This window comes from Heptranchias perlo, chromosome 19 (assembly GCF_035084215.1).
Source record: "Heptranchias perlo isolate sHepPer1 chromosome 19, sHepPer1.hap1, whole genome shotgun sequence".
Taxonomy (NCBI): Eukaryota; Metazoa; Chordata; class Chondrichthyes; order Hexanchiformes; family Hexanchidae; genus Heptranchias; species Heptranchias perlo.
The window spans coordinates 14,042,028-14,066,159 of record NC_090343.1 but is presented as its reverse complement, the minus strand read 5'-3'; the positions used below and the strand labels follow the sequence as shown (position 1 = coordinate 14,066,159).

The 24,132-nt window shown below is 39.5% G+C and overlaps 1 protein-coding gene across 3 annotated transcripts in view; it reads right to left on the bottom strand.

Moving 5' to 3' along the window:
• Positions 1–3,048: 3,048 nt before the first annotated feature.
• osbpl2b (oxysterol binding protein-like 2b) overlaps positions 3,049–24,132 on the bottom strand; it is a 63,880-nt gene continuing 42,796 nt past the window's right edge. For all 3 annotated transcript variants that reach the window (XM_068000361.1, XM_068000362.1, XM_068000363.1), the window contains exons 8-14: positions 15,962–16,069; positions 13,406–13,495; positions 12,974–13,097; positions 11,526–11,654; positions 10,133–10,256; positions 9,588–9,678; positions 3,049–7,027 (exon numbers count right to left, since the gene is read on the bottom strand). In XM_068000361.1, the coding sequence (XP_067856462.1) occupies positions 6,925–7,027; positions 9,588–9,678; positions 10,133–10,256; positions 11,526–11,654; positions 12,974–13,097; positions 13,406–13,495; positions 15,962–16,069 (769 nt within the window). In that variant the 3' untranslated portion in view covers positions 3,049–6,924. The remainder of the gene's footprint in view (positions 7,028–9,587; positions 9,679–10,132; positions 10,257–11,525; positions 11,655–12,973; positions 13,098–13,405; positions 13,496–15,961; positions 16,070–24,132) is intronic.

The window sequence follows — 24,132 nt, the reverse complement described above, 5'->3', positions numbered from 1 at the left end:
TCAGATCCCAAATATGGTGTGTGATCAAAAGGGTCAGTAGAATAATTGTAGTTGAATAGTATAAAGATAGGGCATGCTCCCTCCCAAAAGTTAGAGCTCTTGAGAGGGGACGGGCGGAAGTCCTTAACCTCAGGCAGTCCATGGAGGTCAGGTCTGATCATCTTGAATCCGGAGGAAGCAGGTTATATTGATTGCTTGTTATTTAATGTAATCTGAAGAGAGTTGTATTACTGTTGTGTCAATCTATTAATGCTTGCTATTTTATAACCACTCGGGCCAGAATCAAGTGGAAGTTATTGTTGAAGGATTAATAACCCTTTTGTTGCGAGACAGTAACATGATAAATCTACTAACATAATGCAAGTTATTACAAATATAACATGAGACCCTTTCATCATTGGTAACGTGTAATATTTTTACTTCAAGTCAATCATGATTACATTTCCTGTATTACTGTGATGAGTGAACTGTTGTCACACTTAAGTTGAAGCAGGACCATGGTAAGCATTAGAAACTGTATTTTAGATTCCAGACTACCGATGAGTAATTCCATGAAATATCTACTAGATACCACTGCAATTGCTTAAAAAATGCCCAAAAGTAGTTATGCTTTTAGGAAGAAATAATTGGAAGTATTAACTTATTTCTCTCATTGTAGTCTTAATATGTCTGGGTCCTGTGCTGCAATTACTTTGGTAACCTGTTTCACAGGTTCCCACTAATCTGTTTCAGGTTAATTGCATGCCAGCATTACACAATACATCAATCTATATTTTGTTTCTAGTTAGCACCTTACATCCTGTTTAACATTTTTTGAGTTATGCTTTTTAGGTCAACATTTTTATTAGGAAAACCCTATGTCAACACTTGGTAGGCATGCGATATTTGAAGGTTACCAGCCACTAGGTGGGTACTGTTGCAGTCTCCCTAAAGGCTGAAAATCATGGATTTGCCTCTCAGTAAAATGCCTGCTTCTCCCCATTCTCAATAAGCCCTACTTTCTCCTATGCTACTGAACTGGCTCTGCCCTGGTTCCAGCTCCTCTTCAATGGTGGTTTCTCCCCACTCCCTGAAAAACACCTGTTCTCTCTTCTATGTCCATGTTTATAATGGAAATTGCCTACGTGAATTTTTGACACTGTAACCACCCGCTAGTGGTGGCACTGTAGCACCTCAGCTTCATGTCTCCCAACTCTTCACAGCCAAAGGTCCATTTATTGCCACTCCCTGAAAAGACTGCTCTTCCTCTAGTATTTAATAAACTGGCCATACAACCACTCCCAGTGCTGGATTTAATAATGTAAAACTAAGTTTTTATTCTAGGCCTCATCCTCTTTCTTTTGCCTTTAACTTGCAATCATCCCAGAGATGCCTTCATCCTCAACATGACCACTTGCTTCTAGTCCCAGCCCCATCATCCCTTCCTCACTCAGGCCTAGCCGCACTTTTATTTAGTTGTCAGAGCTTCCCCTTGCACGAAGAAAAATTCTGGCCCCAGCTCCGAAAAGTGCAGCAACAAACCCACAACCCTGGCCTGCTTTATGTCCCACTCCTCCCCCAATTACCCTCGACAAAAAAAAAAATCTTCTGTCCTACTATATTTCCCCTTCAAATATTTCAATCAGTTCTTCAGCACATCCAACACATAGCAATTCTTTAGTCTTGTGCCAACGCAAATTTTTATTACACCCTTTCATCTCCATTGTAACAGCACTAAAACATTAAGTCTAAATATTCCTAGTAGATCTAAATATTTCCATTACATTTTCACTTACTCCTTCACACAATTAAGTGCATCAACTTCTTACTCCTTTTAAAAAAAACTTCTCTATAACACTAGTAACAAAATTTAAATTTGTTGCCTATATTTATCCCAACTTCTACATGAAAACGTTATCAATTTACGTACATATTCACTTCATTGGAAGAGCCTTTTTATAACATCCCTTTGACATAGTAGCTACAGCTGTGACTTCATCGCTACTAAACTCACACTACCTACCAATAATAGACATCAATCGTTTTCCAATATTTCTTTGGCTAAATGCAATGCCAAATGTTCTACTGAATCATAACAGAGCATTCAATCCCCAGTTTCTCTTCATACTTACAATGGCATTTGCACATTGGCCTCAAGAACAAGCCAGCTTGTCATCAAATATCACAATCTTACTCCATCCAACATCCCGTGTCACAAATGTCACACCATAACACCTTAATTATATCTATATTAAAATTTGCTATGTCACACAGACCTTATTTGGGCATTACCATTATGTAATACAGTCACACCTGCACCCTTCTACCATTAGATGAAGCTTCTTAGTCAACAGAAGCTGCTATTCCCCTTTTTTATATCTACAGCAGCAACAGTGCCCTCTTTACCTTGACTTTCTGCAAGCAAAACCAAATCTTGCATCTGCACACTTCTGGTCTACAAAACCTCACTCCCTGTTCACATTTTGTCAATTTACCCCTAATGTAAATTCCTATGTCCACATTCATAATGGAAATTGCCGTGAACTTTTGACACTGTAACCATACCCTCCTGCTTGTGGTGGTACTATAACACCTCAGCTTTGTGTCTCCCAATTCCTCAGCCTGTACTGCTAAGAAACTCCTCTGTTCCAACTAACTCTACTTCTTTGTTTCCCAAATTGCCCTAAGTTTTGCTATTTAACTATACATAATAATTAAAAGTATATAAAAATAAGTTCAGAATGCATGACTTTAAAATAAGTACTGAATTACACCTGCATGCCCTGGTCCAATTATCTCCCACCCTCTCATCCCACTTCACCTGAAGACTTCACTTAGTCTGGACTCCATGTGTGTAATGCTATGGAAGATTGACTAGTATTATTTAGTTAAATTTATATTTAAATTCAATACAGTGACTACACTTCAAAAGTACTTAATTGACTTTAAAGCGCTTTAGGATGTCCTGAGGTTGTGAAAGGCACTACGTAAATGCAAGTCTTTTTCTTTATCTGTCTTGCCGTAGGCATCAACATAGGAGATCCATTAGTTGATACATAAAAACTGACACACACTTCAAAAAAAGTTTTATTTTTAAAGTAAATATTTATACATTTTGACTTGTTAACATACATTAATTTAGAATTATGCAGACTTCTGAAAAAAAATTACAACTGATTTGAAGCTTTATTAATGGGCCTTGACATTTAAATATTATAAAAATAAGTCAATTTTACATAAGTGTTTGTGTTTTATGAACTGAACTCTTCATGCAACATTTAATAAAAAGGCAAAAAAAACTGTTTTAACAATTCAACCGAGAAGCAGCTATCCAGGAAGGCAAAATGAGTTGACTTTTCATAGCTCAATATTGAATACAAATCATAGTGTATGAGATTATTTGGTTGTAAACTAGATAGCAAAAAGGAACTTCAATTTGTCACAAACAGTTCAAATAAACACTAGTCATGTGTTAAAATGACATTATTTCATTTTAAATATTACCATATAAAGACTGCAACATTTTACATTTATTTATAATTTGGAAATATACCAATTTTATGGAGCGTGGAAAATGGGGCTGATCATTTAACTTGAGATAGTGTTTTTTAAACAACATTACTCCATGCAAAGTAATAATTCTCATGAACATAATTCAGGTTGCGACAGTTTAGGTGTAAAATCACAAATACCAAAGTGGATAAAATATAACAACTGGACAAGGTTTACTAATTTAATTTGAAAAGAGGCAATATCCCTTTTAATAACCATTTATACTTAGGCTGTAGTTAATAACTACCAAAAATCAAATCTTCTCTACCACTTTACTATTTTAAACCTTTAGTACCATAACATGTCTTATTTATCAAGTTATATTCTAACTTTTAGATCTGTACCACAGGTACAGAAGACCACTTTCTGCAATATTTTTTAAAAGTTTAGCCAAAATTATTAAAACTATTTGAGGGAACATAAAACATAATCTATTATACATTTGGTAGTTTTAAACTTCAGCCCATATGATAGCAAAAATAAATATGGTCTCTTTAAATACAATATATCACTGTTTTCTTTCCAAAACCCCACTTAACAGACAGCAATCTCTGTATTCTCATTTGTTTACTGTCACATAATGACACACTTCATTCACAAATTTCCAAATTCTACGTGATCTGCATAAAGGTCCCTGTTCCATGCGTTACAAACTTAGAAGAGAAAAATAGTACAGGTTAAGCAACTCCTTGGGATATAAAATATTTGATGTGTTAATATGTACTGCTGTGATTTGTTTTGGGAGCAGTATGCATCTGACATTTGCATAGTTTTGATAATGGTGCTGCTGAAAGTAAAATTTACAATGCTAATGCAATCTGGCTCAGGTTATACACATGTAGAATGTAATTTAGTTCAGTTATCTAGCACAGACACAAATGAATGCAGAAGACTGCTGAAAATATATCAGCAGTTGGTGCAACTTACATCATAATCCCATCTACAGAACAATCCAGCCCAACATCAAATTTTAATGGGCTAGAAATTACTGTTGCAATTTGGAGACTAAAAGTAGTACCAAGAACTGATTAGGTTAGGCCTATAAAATCTTAGGTTGGTGAGTATGTCTATCTGTGCATGTTTATGTATATATTTCTCCCCAGACAGTTGTGTCCAAAGACTTGTTTGTACAAAGTGGTATTTTAACATCTTATTTCCCTGCAAGTACTTTTGTACTCCTGGATACAATTTGGTGAAACTGAAACTTTAGCATTTCCTGTTTTAAAAAATATTTTATAAAATGTCTGATCGAATGCGAGAATCATTCACCTTCTCCATCATTTCCTACAAGTGCAAAGTGCACACAGAGGGTGAGGAATTTGGATGTGATGCTTCAGTTTTTAAAAAAAAAATGATCTTACCTGTCCTTTTTGGAGGGGCTGAACAAGGGGGGAGTTGAAAAGTGATCTCTGTACTCATGAAAATGGCACTTGAGAGAGTGTTACTTACAGGACAACAGAAAACAGTTTCTTTTCATCTGTGGGGCTCCTACTGCTGTTCTTTATTTTCTAGCCTGCTTATTGATTCACAACAATCAATAGTAAGTACAATTCACTAATTTATTAGCAAAAGTTCCCATAATTTCAAGCCCAGTGAAAGTATATTTGCCTTTATACAATTTGATTCCACAAAATCAATTGTATCTGTGAATTCAAGTTGAAATAACATTATGGCTTCGGAACATCTACACACACACAATGCAAATCTTCACGTAAACAATGATGTAAGCAGCTCCTGGTTTTGTTACATTTTCAAAACAGTACATATCTGGGGACATTCAAATCATGCAATAGAGTGCATTACTGCAAAAGAGCTATTGGTAAAAATAAATGGCCACTCTCAGAGAGGGGTGACAGTGTCAGGGGAAAAAAGGGAAAAATGAATAAAGATAGTGGGCTACTGACATTTGTACTCTGTCAAGTCTAAACTTAAGACTTGTAAAATACCTTTTCCACTGATGTGCTGACAGGATTGCCAAAGGTATCTATTACCAATAATAGAAGTCCATTACATGAAGTTCTGTTGTCCGAGGCAGCAAAAAATAATCTGGATTCATCCTGAGACAGCAATACATCAGGTAAGGGAGATTAAAATAAGTCTAAATTTCAAAAGAAGTCACACCAAAACTGAAGTATGAAAATTTATTCAATATCGCAGCAAAAATGAAATCAACAAAAGGGCTTTTTGTGTGTGTGATTTTTGACATCAATGTGTGCAACACTACTAAACTGTTTAGGCTGTAGGCTGCTTAACAGCTGCATGTATTTCAATCACCTTCACCAACTTATAGGTTCATTGAAAAGCTTCTAACATAGCACTCAGTACAATGTTCTGGTTACTGGGAATCCATTTATGATGTCTGTTGTTTTTTTAAAAAAAACTGATTCTTTTCTGCACTCCCAAAACATTTATTAAAACCCTCATTAAACTGCAACCATTTCATGAACAGATTAACTCTTCTGCACTGATGTGAAATTGTATTTCTTGGGAATCAAATAAAAGGAAAAATCAATACAAAGTTAAGGTTTATATCATTCTAGTGGAATTGCAATGTTTATTCAGACCTATGTATATATAGATTTATGCTGATAAACATTTAAAATGCAAGTACCTAGTTTTCAAGTCATAAGCACCGGTAAAGCATTTTTTTTTAAAAAAAGCTTTTTTTCCTTTTTCTTGCCAAGTTTCTCTCCTGAAGATATCTTTCTGTGTAGTTCCATGGGCACCAGCTGCTCTCTGGTACTTTGCTCAAGTAGCCATTATTCATCTGTGAGCCTTTGTAGTGACTGCCTGCAAGCTATTTCACCATAGGGGGCTTACAATTGCACCCAATTTTGTCCTCACCCATCGTGTACACATGCACTCTTCAAGCAGGGGCCACTGGATAGCATCAGGAGGGTGGACCCCTCACCAGTTTATCGCTACCTAACCAAGGGGTGAAACAGCCCTTCGTAGAGCCCGTACCCCAGCATAGATCAGCTAACGCAGCACAAACCAGGGATCGAATCTGGACCCTTCTTGGTCTGTATGACTCAGTTACTCACTGGATAAATTCAATTAGCCATCTGGGGGAGTGGGGGAAGACTTCACTAAACATTTCTACTGTAATCCTGGGATCTCAGAAGTAGCACCCAATTCTATTATGTCAGGATAGAAATGCTGGCAAAACAGTTCAAGCATTGTATTATTTATATATGAATGGTGGGGGAAAATTTTCCAAAACCTCTTCAGTTATTGCACATAAACATTATAGTTAAGAGATTCTGGGACTGACATCAGTGTAAGTTAAACAAAATAAAAGCAGACAGACAAAACCAGGGTAAAGATTTAGAAGTAGTAGAAATGTTAAAGTCATTTGATCGACATTCAACGATACTTTGAGAATAAAAATCCTCAGTAAATATCAGGGCAATCTTCGTAATTTCTTTCCCAGTACTTTCCTGTATAAATCCAGTCTGGTGTTCGTGTGTGCTGATTGATGTCCTGTCGAAACCACCTGTAGAAAAAATGAAGAAAGAAAAACAAAATCACAACTTTGTTATAAGCAAACATTTTAAGATGACATTTCTGAACAAATTAAAATCAAGATTTTGGCCTTTTTTACTTTGATTCATTATGAAAGGAAGCCCTGCAGCAAATTCAATTTACTACATATCAGTTATCACAATCATAAAATTTACTTAACCTTTTTAAATTCCAGTTTCAGTAGGGTCAATTTTAACTGGGGGCACATTTAGGGTGTGCAGGGGCAAGAGGGAAACCCCACTGGAAACTCAGTGAGGCCCAGGCCATTTTAACTGCTGGGCCTCATTTAAATAATCCAGGACAGTGGCCCGCCCTAAACTGATGGAAGTGACGTCAGGGCCGGGGCAAAAATCAAGTCAGGAGCCAGAGGATGCGGTGGAACCAAGGGAAGGGTCCCGGACATAAAATTAGCACCGGGGCTGAGGAGGTCCAAGGTCTCCTTGCAAGGCCCGGGAGTAGATCCTCCTGGCCCATAAGGTTTCCATAGCAAAGTCTCTTCTGGCCACTTCGCAACTCCCACCATGGTTCGGCTCTTGAAGTTTGGCCTGTGCAGGCCTCCCGAATGCAGAAGTTAAAAAGCCATCGGTCCCGCGACTTTTCAATGTAAAAGTAGGCTCCTGCCTGCCGGGGGCAGGGGGGTTGGTGGTGGTGGTGGTGGGCAGTCCTCCCATGTTTTAATTAAGGTAAGTAACAATGGTGGGGGGAGGGAACGTGACATAACACCCCCGACACCTCTCCCCTCACCCACCACCTTAACTCCCCGCCTGCCTCATTTCCGCCAGGCAGGAGGGGTTAAGATGTAGCCCAGTACCTCAATATTGTTTGTGACTTCTAAAGGAGTACAACTTTATATAACAGCCTACAGATGGCATTTCTATCAGAATATCTATTATCTATCCCTTGGTTTGAAGTAGAAAAAGGTCAACATAGGGAGTGGCATTAAGCAAATCAATGTGTATTTCAAAAGTATCTTTGTCCCTTCTTAAATAAATAATGAATGTACATAATGGTAGACTTTAGTTATTTCAATAAATATAACTATATATAATGAATAGAATTCATAATACAAGGATTTGGCAGTCATTAACTTAAAAGAAAGCAGAAATTAGACATGTATTTCAATGTTTGTAGGTTAAACTCAGACTGACAAAGGTGGAAAGTGCTGTTCACAATTTGGATTTGGGAATTGGAAGTAAAATTTCAAAATTTCCAGATGACATCAAATTGGGGCAGGGGAGGGGGGGTGTAGTTAATACAAAAAGGAGGAATGTGCCAAAATGCAAGAGGACATTAATAAACTTGCAAAATGGGCGTGTAATTGGCAAATGAATTTCAATGTAGGTAAGTGTGAAGTGGTGCACTTTGGTAGGAAGAATAAGGAGGTCACATATTGCTTGATTAAAAGAGTCTGAATGGGTTAGAGGAGCAAAGTCATCTAGGGGTACCGATACACAAATCAAAGTAGTGGTGCAGGTTAATAAAGGCCATAAAAAAAGGCAAATCAAGCACTGGGGTTCATTTTTTTTTTAAAAAGAGGGATAGAATTGAGAAGCAGACAAGTTATGTTAAACTTGTATAGAACCTTGGTTAGACCACATTTGGAATACTGTGCACAGTTCTAGTCTCATTATTAGAAAAGGATATAGGGGCATCGGAGAGTGTGCAAAAAAGATTCACAAGTATATCCTCTCAGTTCTGGTATCATGCTTATCAGGAAAGGCTGGGGCTCTTTTCTCTAGAAGAGAAGGCTGAGGGGTGACCTGATAGAGGTCTTTAAGAAAATGAAAGGATTGGATAGACAGAGAAAATGTTTCCAATTGTGGGGGAGTCCAAAACTAGAGATCATAAATATAAAATACTTGCTAATAAATCCAATAGGGATTTCAGGGGAAACTTCTTGCCACTCTTTAGGTAAAGAACGTGGAACGTACTATCACAAAGAGTAGTTGAGGCAAATAACAGATACATTTAAGGGGAAGCTAGATTATGCACGAGGGAAAAAGGAATAGAAGGGTATGCTGACAGGATTCGTTGAAGTAGGGAGGGAGCAGGCGTGTGCGGGGCATAAACACCGGCGTGGACCAGTTAGGCCGAATGGCCTGTTTCTGTGCTGTAGTTTTGATGTAAATTATTTTTGGGGCTTATTTTGAAGTTTAAGATTATGTTGACTCTAGTTCAAATACTTTGGGACACAAAATTTAGGAAATTAGGAACAAAAATGGAAGTCACACAGAACTTCTCATGCCATGGGAATTAGATTTGTGAAAACAATTATCAGTAAAGGCTGTTGGAACAGAGAACAAATGGATTCAAGAGAAAACTGGATGAGTTTCTAAAGAGAGAGGTATTGAAGGTTTTAGTGAGAAGACAGATACGGTGGGGTTATTCTAACAAAAAGATTTAGGAATACAAAAATGTTCTATCTGGCCATTCCCAGTAAAAATATCAGACCTATTGACCCAAATAGCCTTTTCTTGTGCCTAAAGATTCTTAGGTTTTTAAGTGTACGTTTCTTCTGGGAACAAACTAACCTGGTTCTCCATTCCTCTTCAGTTTTGGATCTGTCTTTACGAGCAGCTCGTTGTTTTTCTTCTAATCTTTCTTTCTCTGCACCAGCAAAATCTGTCAATTACAAAACTCAACTCATTATGTTCGAAAATCAATGACTGGAGTTAAGCTGTAGTAGTTTGCTCTTGTTCATAAAGATCTTTGTATTAGAATGTTGGCATTAGTGCCAACGGCATTAATTAAATTTACAAATTAACACAGGATTACCAGAGATATTTATCTCCAAAGATTTTGCTGGGACTAATTTCAAAACATGCACTTGGCTTCAGCTAAGAAGCTTAATCCTACATTCTCAGTAATCTTAGATCCTGCAGTAACCACAAACAATCTAAAACATATAACTGGCATAACAATTTCTATAATATTAATTAGATCATTTGATCTCTTAGGACTGTATACTAGAACACTGTCTAAACAAATTAACATGAACTCAATACAAGCTAGTTGAACAAAATGTATTCTATCCATGGTAAGCACCAATTTTTAGATTTATTCCTAATGCACGTACCCATGTTTCCATTTTCCATAGCTCGGATATCTGGTCGAAAACGACAATCAGTTGGAGCTAAAACATCCTTCAGTTCTTCATCCAGTTCATTCAGCATCATTGCAAAACTAGTGAAATTATACATCTAGAAATAGGAACATTTTGTCTGTTATTATGTACTGCACAGCATTATTCTGCAGCAATGTTGAAACAGTGACTAACTTCAAGTTAAATATTCTGCTGGGTTTAACATTTGTATTTGCTAGGGTAGCTTTTACCAAAAACGCTATAACATTTTAACCCTCCAAGCTTTTCAGAGGCATCTTCAAATCAGGTGACTCCTTTCCAGATTGTCACATGTAAAAATGCATCAAAAGATTGACCTGCTTACAAATGAGGTAACCACATCCATATTCCATGCCTGGACTTCTGATTACCTTTTAAAAACAGCCTTTAAAGCCATTTTTTTTCAGCCAGTGAAATCCCAGTTTTTCTAAATGGACAGTAGGAATCAAGTATAGTATTCAGGTAAAACAGAGTTGTAAAGGGTTGGGGGGTGGGTGGTGGGGTGAGGGTACAGACTTAATTCAGTCCCCTTTTTTAAAAAATGTCTATTATAAATTCCTATGCCCACATTTCTAATGGAAACTTGCCACACTTGCCAATGGTTGCACTTCAGCACAAGGGTGGCAGAAGGGTGTGATTACAGCATAATAATATTACACAGGAAGTTTTTATTATAAATGTAGACATAGGAATTTATGAAGGAAAAAGTTTTTCAGGAAGTGCATGCAGACACAAGAGTTTTACTATATATCAAATTGATCACTATAGCTAATCACAATGTATTTTGCTGCACAGCACTAAGCAGCATTTTAAACTGCTGATTAATCAACTACTGATGCTCTTCTCACAGCCACTCCTCTTAACAGTTGTGCTTTTTAAGTATCAGTTGCTCTTTTTGTTACATTAATTTATTCCCTAACTCACTGAGCAGAACGCTACCAATAGCAACATTATTGAACAGCTGAGCAGCACTGACTGGCAATTTAAACTACAGATCAGTAAAGTATACAACTGCAAGATCTCCAATTTAACAAATCCATTGATTGTCCTGAAGAATAAACATTCAGTGTCCCATCAGTGTTGGAGCAGCGCTCTGCTCAGAGTGCCAATTTTAGCTTTTTAAACATAGATTACAATTATATGGGGTTTTACAGTTTTATAATTTACTGATCTGTTGTTTAAATTGCGAATCAAGGTTTCTCAGTTGTTCACCCGCACTTTAAAACAGCTAAGCAATATTCTGCACAGTGTGTCAAGAGCACTACAAGCAGGCTGCACATACATGCACTTACTCACACATACAACTTTAAGTAACACTTAGTGAAATGTATCAGACTTTCATTCTTACCCGAGAAGAGTGTGAAGGCCTTGCTGCTATCCTCCAGAGTAGCTTGCTTCCAGGAACAACTTGTACAGTTTCCTGGATTTCAGGCATGTCATCAGCTTCATCATTTTCAGCTCGTACAACATCTTCTGTCTGAAACACATCAGCAATGTCCTTTATTATGGTATTTTCCAGAGAAAGCACATTACTAACCCATTCAACCAGTGTGGAGAACTTTTGTTCCTGGTTGGAGAAAATCAAACTGCCACCAAAGCAAAGCTTTTGCAAGTCACAAGAATGGGGGTATTCTGTGGGCTGAAGTCACAGTGTGCTGTCAGTAAAAGCTTCACACGACACATCGCATTGGTTCCCCAGAACATTAAATCATAAGTGGTCTAAATTCAAGTAGCATGTGGAGGACAAAGAAGAAAAGGATATCAGCCAGTAACAAAATAACTAGGGGTAAATTTCCTCAGGGCTTGTCCTGCTCCTCTGGCATTTTGTCCCCTTATTTACATGCATGAATAGGGTTTTCAAAGTTACGGTGGCAGAGCGGGAGAAGCCTAGAGGAAATTTATCCTCTTAGCTTTGGAATTCAGAGAGAAAAAAAAATCTACATATGCAAAAAACTTCTGTAACATTTAAATAACATGATTATGTGTGCAGTAAGATCACTAAAATGGTCTTTTATCATTCTGCAACAGATGGCGTCTATTTTAACAAATAAAATGAGCAGTGACATAAATTAAGATGTACAACAATTGTGTGCACATCTAAAAGAAACAATTATACTTCCACACTACACAAAGGCAGTAACTTAACTGGACCAGCCATATAAATACTGTGGCTACGAGAGCAGGTCAGAGGCTGGGTATTCTGCGGCGAGTGACTCACCTCCTGACTCCCCAAAGCCTTTCCACCATCTACAAGGCACAAGTCAGGAGTGTGATGGAATACTCTCCACTTGCCTGGATGAGTGCAGCTCCAACAATACTCAAGAAGCTCGACACCATCCAAGATAAAGCAGCCCGCTTGATTGGCACCCCATCCACCACCCTAAACATTCACTCCCTTCACCACCGGCGCACTGTAGCTGCAGTGTGCACCATCCACAGGATGCACTGCAGCAACTCGCCAAGGCTTCTTCGACAGCACCTCCCAAACCCGCGACCTCTACCACCTAGAAGGACAAGGGCAGCAGGCGCATGGGAACAACACCACCTGCACGTTCCCCTCCAAGTCACACACCATCCCGACTTGGAAATATATCGCCGTTCCTTCATTGTCGCTGGGTCAAAATCCTGGAACTCCCTTCCTAACAGCACTGTGGGAGAACCGTCACCACACGGACTGCAGCGGTTCAAGAAGGCGGCTCACCACCACCTTCTCGAGGGCAATTAGGGATGGGCAATAAATGCCGGCCTTGCCAGCGACGCCCACATCCCGTGAACAAATAAAAAAAATAGGCTTACCTCCTTAGCTTTCTTTTGGTCTCCACCCTTCTTTTCATTTTTCCTGTAGGTCTCATAAGTGTTAGTGTCCACACACCACAGACATTCAGTCCATTTGCCATATATTACACACACCTTCCTTTTACTATGAAAAGAAGAAAATGCACACAATATAATTTTAGTTTAATGATGAGGCACAACACTACATAAAGCCACATTAGGAAAATAAATCTGAACCAGACATTTATGGCAGGCATTTTTTCCCCCAAGTTACAGAGAGAGGGCAAGAAAGAAAGCGAGTGGGAAAGAGAGAAGAACTTGCATTCACATAGTACCTTTCAGGATGTCCCAAAGCACTGTACAGACAGATTAAGTATTTTTCAAGTACAATTTTTCACTACTAATTGTAATTGTTAAACATAAAACTTTGCTACACATTTCCTTCAAACAAACCTTTTGTCCTGAATGTATCCTTCAACTCTGTGCAGTTCTTTTCCAAAAAGCCCACATGGTTTAAAATGGAGCAAACATTTCTCACCAGTACTGCAAAGAGAAGCAAGATGTCAAAATTCTTATCATACAGAACTGAAAGAAGACTCAAAAAATGTATACATTTCTCTGAAGGGAAGTATATTATAATATTTGATTTCAGGTCAGCATTGTAGTAGAGGTATGGAATCAATATCCAACAGTCATCCTATATCGTTTGAGTGTTATATTGCTCCCAATATAAGCACAGGCTAATTCTTGTAACTAATCCTAAAGCACAAATAGCATTTGTGGATTATAAATTAAAACATAGAATTCAAGTAAACTTACTTTCATCTCTTACCTAATGAACAGAATACCACCAGCAAGAGTCAACATCATATTTGGAGTCTTCCCAGGGCACTACCTTGACTTACTGAAGTTAGAAGTTTGATTACAAATGCATATTTTAGCTATGAGAAAAGATTGGATAGGCTGGGGTTGTTTTCTTTGGAATAAAAGGAGGCTGAGGGGAGGTTTAATTGAGATGTATAAAATTATGAGGAGCCTAGATAGAGTGGATAGGGAAGACCTATTTCCCTTAGAAAAGGGGTCAGTGACCAGGGGGAATAGATTTAAAGTAATTGGTAGATGGATTAGAGGGGAGCTGAGGAGAATTTTTTTTCCACCCAGAGGGTGGTAGGGGTCTGGAACTCACTGCCTGAAAAGGGTAGTAGAGGCAGAAACCCTCAAGGGGGTTGTGGCAGATGAAATTTAATGGAGAGAAGTGTGAACTGATGCATTTTGGAAGGAAGAACAAGGGCAATATAAATTAAAACGGCACAATTTTAAAAGGGGGTGCAGGAACCTGGGGGTTCACATACAAAAATCTTTGAAGGTGGTAGGACAATACGACTGAGCTGTTAAAAATGCATACAGGATCCTCGGCTTTATAAATAGAGGCACAGAGTACAAAAGCAAGGAGGTTATGCTAAACCTTTATAGATCATTGATTAGGCCTCAGCTGGAGTATAGTGTCCAATTCTGGGAATCAAGCTTTAGGAAGGATGTCAAGGCCTTGGAGAGGGTGTAGAGGAGATTTACTAGAATGATATTAGGGAAGAGGGACTTCAGTTATGTTGAGAGACTGGAGAAGCTGGGATTGTTCCTCTTGGAGCAGAGAAGGTTAAGGGGAGATTTAATGGAGGTGTTGAAAGTTATGAGGGGTTGATATAGAGTAAATAGGGAGAAACTCTTTCCACCCGCACGAGGGTCAGTAACCAGAGGTCACAGATTTAGGGTAATTGGCAAAAGAGCCCAAGGGGAAATGAGAATTTAAAAAAAAAACACGGAGTTGTTATGATCTGGAATGCACTGCCTGAAAGTGTGGTCATGATGTGGAGATGCCGGTGATGGACTGGGGTTGACAATTGTAAACAATTTTACAACACCAAGTTATAGTCCAGCAATTTTATTTTAAATTCACAAGCTTTCGGAGGCTTCCCCCTTCGTCAGGTGAACGATGTGGTGGAAGCAGATTCAATAAGGAACTTTCAAAAAGGAATTGGAGTAAATACTTGAAAGACAAAAATTTACAGGGCTATGGGGAAAGGGCAGGGGAGTGGGACTAATTTGATAGCTCTTTTAAACAGCCGGCACAGGCACGATGGGCTGAATGGCCTCCTTCTATGCTGCATGATACTATACATGCTATTGATGCTGGATTTAATCAGACCCACTTTAGAGTGATGATTCACACTTGTGCAGCTTAAAGCAAATGGCAATTTTAACTGGACGGAGATTCATGACCAAATACCCAATGTTCTGTGCAGCATCCATACCCTGTTCTGGCTGCCTTTTAAATTAATACAAAAACATTTGATCTAGCATACACATGGAAAAAAAAACAACTGGCATCAGACTGGGAAACAGCAGCATAACACAAGATCATTCAATCTGTACATACAAATTTCAACAACGAATCCCGGTACTGAATCTCAGTATAAGGGAACAACCTACAGCTGCTTAGTCTGGCCAATGGATGATGCAGAAAATACGAACTAGGTTTGTTTGTGCAGGTTATGAGTAACAAGGAAGCGGGAGGAGGCTTGTGTGGAGCATAAACACTGGCATAGACCAGTTGGGCCGAATGGCCAGTTTCTGTGCCATAGACTATGTAAAAGAAAATCACAGCAACTTTGTTAACAACAAAAAAAAACACCTTGCTGAGCTCAATGTACATAAGAATAGAGAGTGCGACAAGAGGAGCAGTGTAGGTCAGAACCATTTCTTCAAATGACAGATATAGGAGCGGCACACATTTTTCTTTTTCTTTTTTTTTTAAAGTTGACCAATCTACAATTTCCCAATTACTGGGCATTCTCACATTCAATACAATGATGAAATCTCAAAATTACCTGTACAAGTCAACCATTTTATGACAGTCTTTCTATAATTGTAACCTAGTCATGTACTAACAATGTATCATGCAAATTCAGAAAGAACACTCTACCTAAGTACTACTTCTTAAATTACGCTTACCTGTGATTAGTGATTTCTACCATTCCATATTGTTCTATCCATAGTTTGCCAATTATTACATTATGTACACAGCACGAAGGATTTGTCCAACTATAGGCCTCATTGTGCCTGAAAGAACAAAGCAACTAATTTTAACAACTTATTGTTTTGTGTAATAACTGCAGTAGAAGGTGCAAAAGATTTCATTTTCTCCTGATAATGGCCTGTATGCATGTAAAATGTACATAGGAAGTTCCTCCACCTGTTACTCATTCCTTCATCCTGCATTAATGGGGGGGGGGGGGGAAGGAGAGGATGATTAAAATTTAGCTTAATTAAAATTTTAAAAATCTCAATCAAGTATTATCTATATTTACAGCTAAGATTCATATAGCATTTTTCAGAATTCTGCAACTCCTGTCCCCGAAACAAAATCCTATGAATTTTCATTGCAATGTCACAAACACATCCATTTCCAGGTAGCCCCTTGGCTGAAGGAGTGGTCTGAATGTGGTGTCTCACAAAATAGAACAGAAAGAAATCACTTGAAAAGTTTTGCAAATGTCAAAAAAGTTATCATTCTAACTAGATCAAACTATACATCTGCCATGTGGCAGATGAAATTTAATGGAGAGAAGTGTGAACTGATGCATTTTGGAAGGAAGAATGAGGAGGGGCAATATAAATTAAAATCGCACAATTTTAAAGGAAGTGCAGGAACAGAGAAACCTGGGGGTTCACATACACAAATCTTTGACGGTGGTAGGACAATACGATTGAGCTGTTAAAAAAGCATACAGGATCCTCGGCTTTATAAATAGAGGCACTGAGCACAAAAGCAAGTTATGATAAACCTTTATAAATCATTGATTAGGCCTCACCTGGAGTATTGTGTCCAATTCTGGGAATCAAGCTATAGGAAGGATGTCAAGGCCTTGGAGAGGGTGCAGAGGAGATTTACTAGAATATTAGGGAAGAGGGACTTCAGTTATGTGGAGACACTAAAGAAGCTGGGATTGTTCCTCTTAGAGCAGAGAAGGTTAAGGGGAGATTTAATGGAGGTGTTGAAAATTATGAGGGGTTTTGATAGAGTAAATAAGGAGAAACTCTTTCCACCCGCAGGAGGGTGACTGACATATTAGACCTATTGCTCCCACTATCCATATCAGCTGGTGCGTATACACAAACCTTTTCTACCTGCACCCTCGTGATCAAGACAGCACAGTAGAAATAAAAATGTGTATATATTACTTGCTAAGCAATGTAATCCACTGCTGAAAGACAGACACTAGTGAAGAGGATAACAGAAGCCTAAAAATAGGACCCTAGTCCCACGAGGGAGGAGACCCATAAAATCCCAAACCTAGGGACAAACAGTGGTTATTGGTTTTAAAATTTTAGAACCCAAGTGTACAATGCAATCAGAAGCACCTTAACCGAGTACTAGCCTCATAACTTTCCCTGCTGGTAATCTGGGCTTACTCCAAGAGATGAGGTGATGTGAAATGAAGAACCAAATTCACTATCCACACAAGGTATTCCCACAAAATTAATTTGTTGAAATCAAGTGACATGTGAAATTGTGGCATCAAAAGCAATAGTAATAAATACGCATACACTACTGATCAAACTTACCTACTGAGATTCAGGGGCCTGCAGAAAATATACACTAAAAAGGTTATATAAAGTATACATACATTATATACATACAAATATATACACACATAGAAATGATAGTCACAGTTAATAATATTGGACAGACACATAAAATGCCACCCACTCATACCAGGTCTCTGGCGAGTCTAGTGTAAGGGCTACATGCAACATGTAGTCAAGTAGCTGACTGCAATAGGTAGAGGTCATAGCCTTTCACCACAATTGTTCTTGCATTTCATTGTGTGCAAGTGTAAATAAATTCTCATCACTAATGGGCTGCTTTACAACAGTGAGTGTTTCAAATGTCTTCTAGCTATCTGCAGCCATCATGTATGCTGCATATTGCATGCTGAATATCAACACCATGAACAAGTCACATGCCATGCAAATTAAGCCAATGAAAAAAATACCTATTGATTAGAAAAAAGTTTCATCATTAATATTTGTGTATTTCCTGTTAGTGTTGAGCATACAAGTACAATGCAGCTTATTGATGTTATTAAAATGGATGATTAGGGAACAAATCTGCAGGGCTTTTTGCACTTCCGGAAAGAGATGGAAAAAAAGGGGGTGGCGTGAGACTGCTTATCAGGGAAGGTTCGTGCATTGTTGTGAGGAATGAACTGGGAATTGGCATACGGCCACTTTAGGTGGATCCGGAAGATAGGAAAAGGAAATAAGTTAGTGGTAGGAATAAGTTATAGGCTGCCATAAAACAGATGGATGTACTGCCATGGGGCTGGGGGTTATAAAAAGACCTCAGTTGTAATCATGGAGTTTAATCTTCCTGACATAAACTGGGACTGGGGACAATCTACATGTGAAGGAGTTACTGAAGTACTTCAAAAATCTTTTCTTAATAACTTTTATTTTCTGTTTGTTTAAGAAATTAGATTTTAGGAGAGCAGACTCAAAGGATGAAACGTTGAATGAAAGAAACAAAGAACAACTATTTAAAGGGAAGGATGTGGAAGGAAAATGGGGGTGTTTTAAAGATTTTTTTTTAAACATTGTAGAAGCAGTTTATCTCAGGAACAAGTCAAAGATCAATTTAAGAGAGCAAAACCAACATGATGGAAAAGGGAAGGCTTGGGAGGCATTGGGGAGAAAGAAAGGAGGGCATACAAAATTCTGAATTGTAGAGGAGTTTTTTTAAAATTCATTCATGGGATGTGGGCGTCGCTGGCAAGGCCAGCATTCAGTACCCATCCCTAACTGCCCTTGAGAAGGTGGTGGTGAGCTGCCTTCTTGAACCGCTGCAGTCCGTGTGGTGAAGGTACTCCCACAGTACTGTTAGGTAAGGAGTTCCAGGATTTCGACCCAGCGACGACGAAGGAACGGCGATATATTTCCAAGTCAGGGTGGTGTGTGACTTGGAGGGGAACGTGCAGGTGGTGGAGTTCCCATGCGCCTGCGGCCCTTGTCCTTTTCGGTGGTAGAGGTCGCGGGTTTGGGAGGCGCTGTCTAAGAAGCTTTGGCGAGTTGCTGCAGTGCATCTTGTAAATGGTACACACTGCAGCCACGGTGTGCCGGTGGCTGCAGTTTGTATGTTGTATGTAACTGTATGTAAATGCCGAATATTTAAGGTGGTGGATGGGGTGCCAATCATGCAGGCTGCTTTGTCCTGGATGGTGTCGAGCGTCCCGAGTGTTGTTGGAGCTGCACTCATCCAGGTAAGTGGAGAATATTCCATCACACTCCTGGATTGTGCCTTGTAGGCGGTGGAAAGGCTTTGGGGAGTCAGGAGGTGAGTCACTTGCCGCAGAATACCCAACCTCTGTCCTGCCCTTGTAGCCACAGTGTTTATGTGGCTGGTCCAGTTATGTTTTTGGTCAGTAGGATATGGAGAACTAGAAAATCCAAGCAGCCAAGATACACAAAGAACAAACATGAGCAGAATATAACAAAGTATAAAGGATGATGAGAACCTGAATGTATATAGTGATAGATATTGGGGGAAAAAGTTGCAAGGTGGTTCACAAATTGAATTGGGCAGAGGAACCAACGGAGAGTCATGGAAAAAGATTTAAGATAGGTAAGCAAAAACTTGGTCAAAAAGATGTGCTTTGAGAAGATTTTTTTTTTAAAAAGAGGATAAAGAGGTGGAGATCTGCATGGGTTTAAGGAAGGAGTTCCAGAGAAAGCAACCAAGACAGGTGAAGGAAGAGATGTTACACAAAAAGGCAGAGTAAGATCAAAGGGTATAAGAGCAGATATAAAGCTGGAGGAGGTTGTAGAGCTAGGTGGGGCAAGGTCATGGAAGGATTTGAATAGAAGGCATGAATTTAAAATTTAATACAGTGAGAAACAGGTTACCAATGTAGGTCACCAAGGAAGGGGGTGACGGGCAGGCAGGACATAGTGGGGGACATGATATGAGCAGCTGCGTTGGAGAAATTGGAGGGTGCAACCATGGAGACCAGTAAGGAAGACAGTGAAGAAATTGAGTCTAGAGGAGACAAATGCATGTATAAGGTTTTCAGTAGTAGAGGCTGAGATAGGGGCAGAGACGGTCATGTCGCAGCAGTGGAAATCAAGCAATCCTGTTGAAAGTTAGGTATTGTGGTTCGATTCCCAGCTCTGGGATCGAACAGGATGCCAAGGTTTCGTATGGTCTGGTTTAGGCTGAGCAAGTGGCATGGGAGGGGGTTGGACTAAATGACAAAGAAGCAGTTTATGGTGGGGGGCTGAAAACAACGTCTTCAGTCTTCCCAATAGTCAGTTGGAGGAACCTGTGACTCATCCATGACTTGACATCAGACAGGCAATCTGTCAGCAGAGATAGTTGAGAAGTCAAAAGAGGTGATGGCGAGATAGAGCTAAGTGTTGTCAGTATACATACGGAAGCTGACTCTGTGCCTACGACAAAAACAAAACATTCTTTACACATATCAGCAGCATGAGTAGGGTGTGGAGTGACATTTGACTATTTCTATTTATGAAACATAGAAAATAGGAGCAAGGGTAGGCCATTCGGCCCTTTGGGCCTGCTCCGCCATTCAAAATGATCATAGCTGATCGTCTAACTCAGTACCCTGTTCCCGCTTTTTCCCCATACCCCTTGATCCCTTTAGCATTAAGAAATATATCTATCTCCTTCTTGAATACATCTAATGACTTGGCCTCCACTGCCTTCTGTGGTAGAGAATTCCACAGGTTCACCACCCTCAGTGAAGAAATTTCTCCTCATCTCGGTTCTAAATGGCATACCCTGTATCCTGAGACTGTGACCCCTGGTTCTGGATTCCCCAGCCATCGGGAACATCCTCCCTGCATCTAGTCTGTCTAGTCCTGTTAGAATTTTATATGTTTGGATGAGATCACCTCTCATTCTTCTAAACTCTAGTGAATATAGGCCTAGTCGACCCAATCTCTCCTCATAAGTCAGTCCTGCCATCCCAGGAATCAGTCTGGTAAATCTTCGTTGCACTCCCTCTATGGCAAGGACATCCTTCCTCAGATAAGGAGACCAAAACTGCACACAATACTCCAGATGTGGTCTCACCGAGGCCTTGTATAACTGCAGTAAGACATCTCTGCTCCTGTACTCAAATCCTCTTGCAATGAAGGCCAACATACCATTCACCTTCCTAACTGCTTGCTGCACCTGAATGCTCGCTTTCAGCGACACCCAGGTCTCATTGCACCTCCCCTTTTCCCAATCTATCACCATTCAGATAATAATCTGCCTTTCTGTTTTTACAACCAAAGTGGATAACCTCACATTTATCCACGTTATACTGCATCTGCCATGTTCTTGCCCACTCACCCAACTTGTCTAAATCACATTGGAGCCTCTTTGCATCCTCCTCACAGCTCACATTCCATCCCAGCTTTGTGTCATCTGCAAACTTGGCAATGTTACACTTAGTTCCCTTATCCAAATCATTGATATATATTGTGAATAGCTGGGGCCCAAGCACTGATCCCTGCGGTACCCCACTAGTCACTGCCTGCCACCCGGAAAAAGACCTGTTTATTCCTACTCTGTTTCCTGTCTTGTCAACCAATTCTCAATCCATGCCAGTATATTCCCCCCAATCCTTGTGCTTTAATTTTGCACACTAACCTCTTGTGTGGGACCTTATCAAAAGCCTTCTGAAAATCCAAATACACCACATCCACTGGTTCTCCCCTATCTATTCTACTAGTTACATCCTCAAAAAACTCCAGTAGATTTGTTAAGCATGATTTCTCTTTCATAAACCCATGCTGACTTTGTCCAATCCCGTTAATGCCATCCAAGTGTTCTGTTATCACATCTTTTATAAGAGACTCTGGCATTTTCCCCACTACTGATGTTGAGAGGGGAGTATAAAGAACAGAGCAAACTGGAAACCTTTAGCACCACAAGGGAAGGCATAGTACAAATGTTTAGGAAGCAGATCGGTTTCTGGCTACTGGTTCTGAAAATTTGCAGTGTTATTGAAGCCCCCTATTATTTTCCAAAGCTCACGGGAATCAGGTAACATTTCTATGGATTTGAAAATAGAAAACGTGATCCCCATCTTTAAAGGGGCAAAGGATTAAACCCTCAATTTACAGATCTGTGAGCCTTGCCTCAATTGTGGGAAAATGTCAAAAACGTTGACGAATGTTTGCATAAGGGATCATCTGGAATGACAGAGTCCAATTAGAGAAAGCTATCATGTGTTCAAATGGGGTAGGTCACATCTGACCAGTTCATTGAATTTATTTTGAGGAGTTTGCAGATCTGCTGGATAAGGACAAGGCAGTGGATATTATCTACTTGAATTTCAGGAAGACAGCAGACACGGTCATATATAACAGAATGTGCGTGCTCATAAGATAGATGGCAAAGCACGAGGCAGGATTGATGCGTGGCGGAAAGGTAGATACAAAGGATGTTGGAGCATGAGGATGTATCAAGAGTGGAAACTAGTTATCAGTGGTATGCCTGGGATCTCTGTTGATGCCAATGTAATTTTTATAAATGCCTTGGAGGACATCTTAAATTTGCAGATGACACCAAGTCGGGTTCAGTGGCCAATGATGCTGACCACTGTGCAATAATCCAACGAGACTGGACAGGTTAGGCCAAACTGGTGGAGAGATGTGGCAAATGAAATTCAACAGTGGTAAGTGTAACGTCAGAGCAGCAACATGTACACGTTATATGATGTTCATGTAAGAGCAGAAAGAGATCTGTTTGTTTTGGCAGCTAGGGGAGAGATACAAAAGGGTCCAGAGGAGCAATTTTTTCACTCAAAGGGTGGTGAGTGTCTGGAACGAGCTGCCAGAGGCAGTAATAGAGGCGGGTACAATTTTGTCTTTTAAAAAGCATTTGGACAGTTACATGGGTAAGATGGGTATAGAGGGATATGGGCCAAGTGCAGGCAATTGGGACTAGCTTAGTGGTATAAACTGGGCGACATGGACATGTTGGGCCGAAGGGCCTGTTTCCATGTTGTAAACTTCTATGATTCTAGATAAAGCAAATAAAATGTTAGCATGTATAACTATGGTGTGATTTTTACATCCAAGAAGGTGATGTTGAAATTGTATCTGGCCTTAATGATGCCACATCTGGAGTACAATGTTCAGTTTTGGTCTCTTATAGGAAAAATGTAGAATTATTGGAAGAAGTTCGGAGGGGTCTACAAGGCTGATTCGTGAACCAAAAGCATGGAACCTATTTTAATTGCCCCAGTAGGGGTGGCACTGGGAACCCCAGCGTCACTGAACAAAAATCAGTACCACAAGTGCCCCCTCTAGGAGGTCACCATTAACAAAATAATCAAACTGAGGTTCAAAGTATTTTGCCATTGTTGTCAATTATACAATTAACGTCCTGTGGTGCCCACCAATCGTGGACGGTCTTGAGTGTACCGGTGGACACCTCATGGCCCCTCTCCAGGGCCACCTGGGCATAGACAAGACTGTAGAAGGTAGACAGCCAGAGCGACCACACGGGTCCCATGCATTCCAAAAGGGTACAATTAGGAGAAAAGATGGTCTACCCTGAGACTTTCGCTCTCTGAATTGGACGACACATTGGGAACTTGATTGAGGTCATTCGTATGGAGATTTTAGATTCATGAAAGTTATTTTATGGGGCATAGGGTTTGAGGACTAGGGGGCACTGTTTTAAGTGAAGGGTATCGTCAAAAGAAGGAGGAAATTTAAGTAACATTTTGGAAGTAAGATGGTGCTATAATTGTATATATTACAATTGGGATGGGGTGCGGGGGGGGGGGGGGGGAAGATTAGAAAACCCAAGTAGGTTTTCAAAACGAAAGGGATGAATTCCTTTTAGGGAAAAGAAATAGATCTAGCATCTTGGTAAGGAACCCAATGGGAGGTTTAGAGGATAGTCTAGATGCACCAATAATCTTCTCCTTCCCAAATTCCATGAAATTATGATCACATGGAATAACCTCACAATATCAGAAAGGTTATTTATCCAAATGCAAGCTACAATTTTAATGTATTCAAGAATTAACTTAATAGGGTAATTTTAGCAATATATTCATTTAGAATTTTCAAATAATCATGAAATATTAATAATCCTTTTG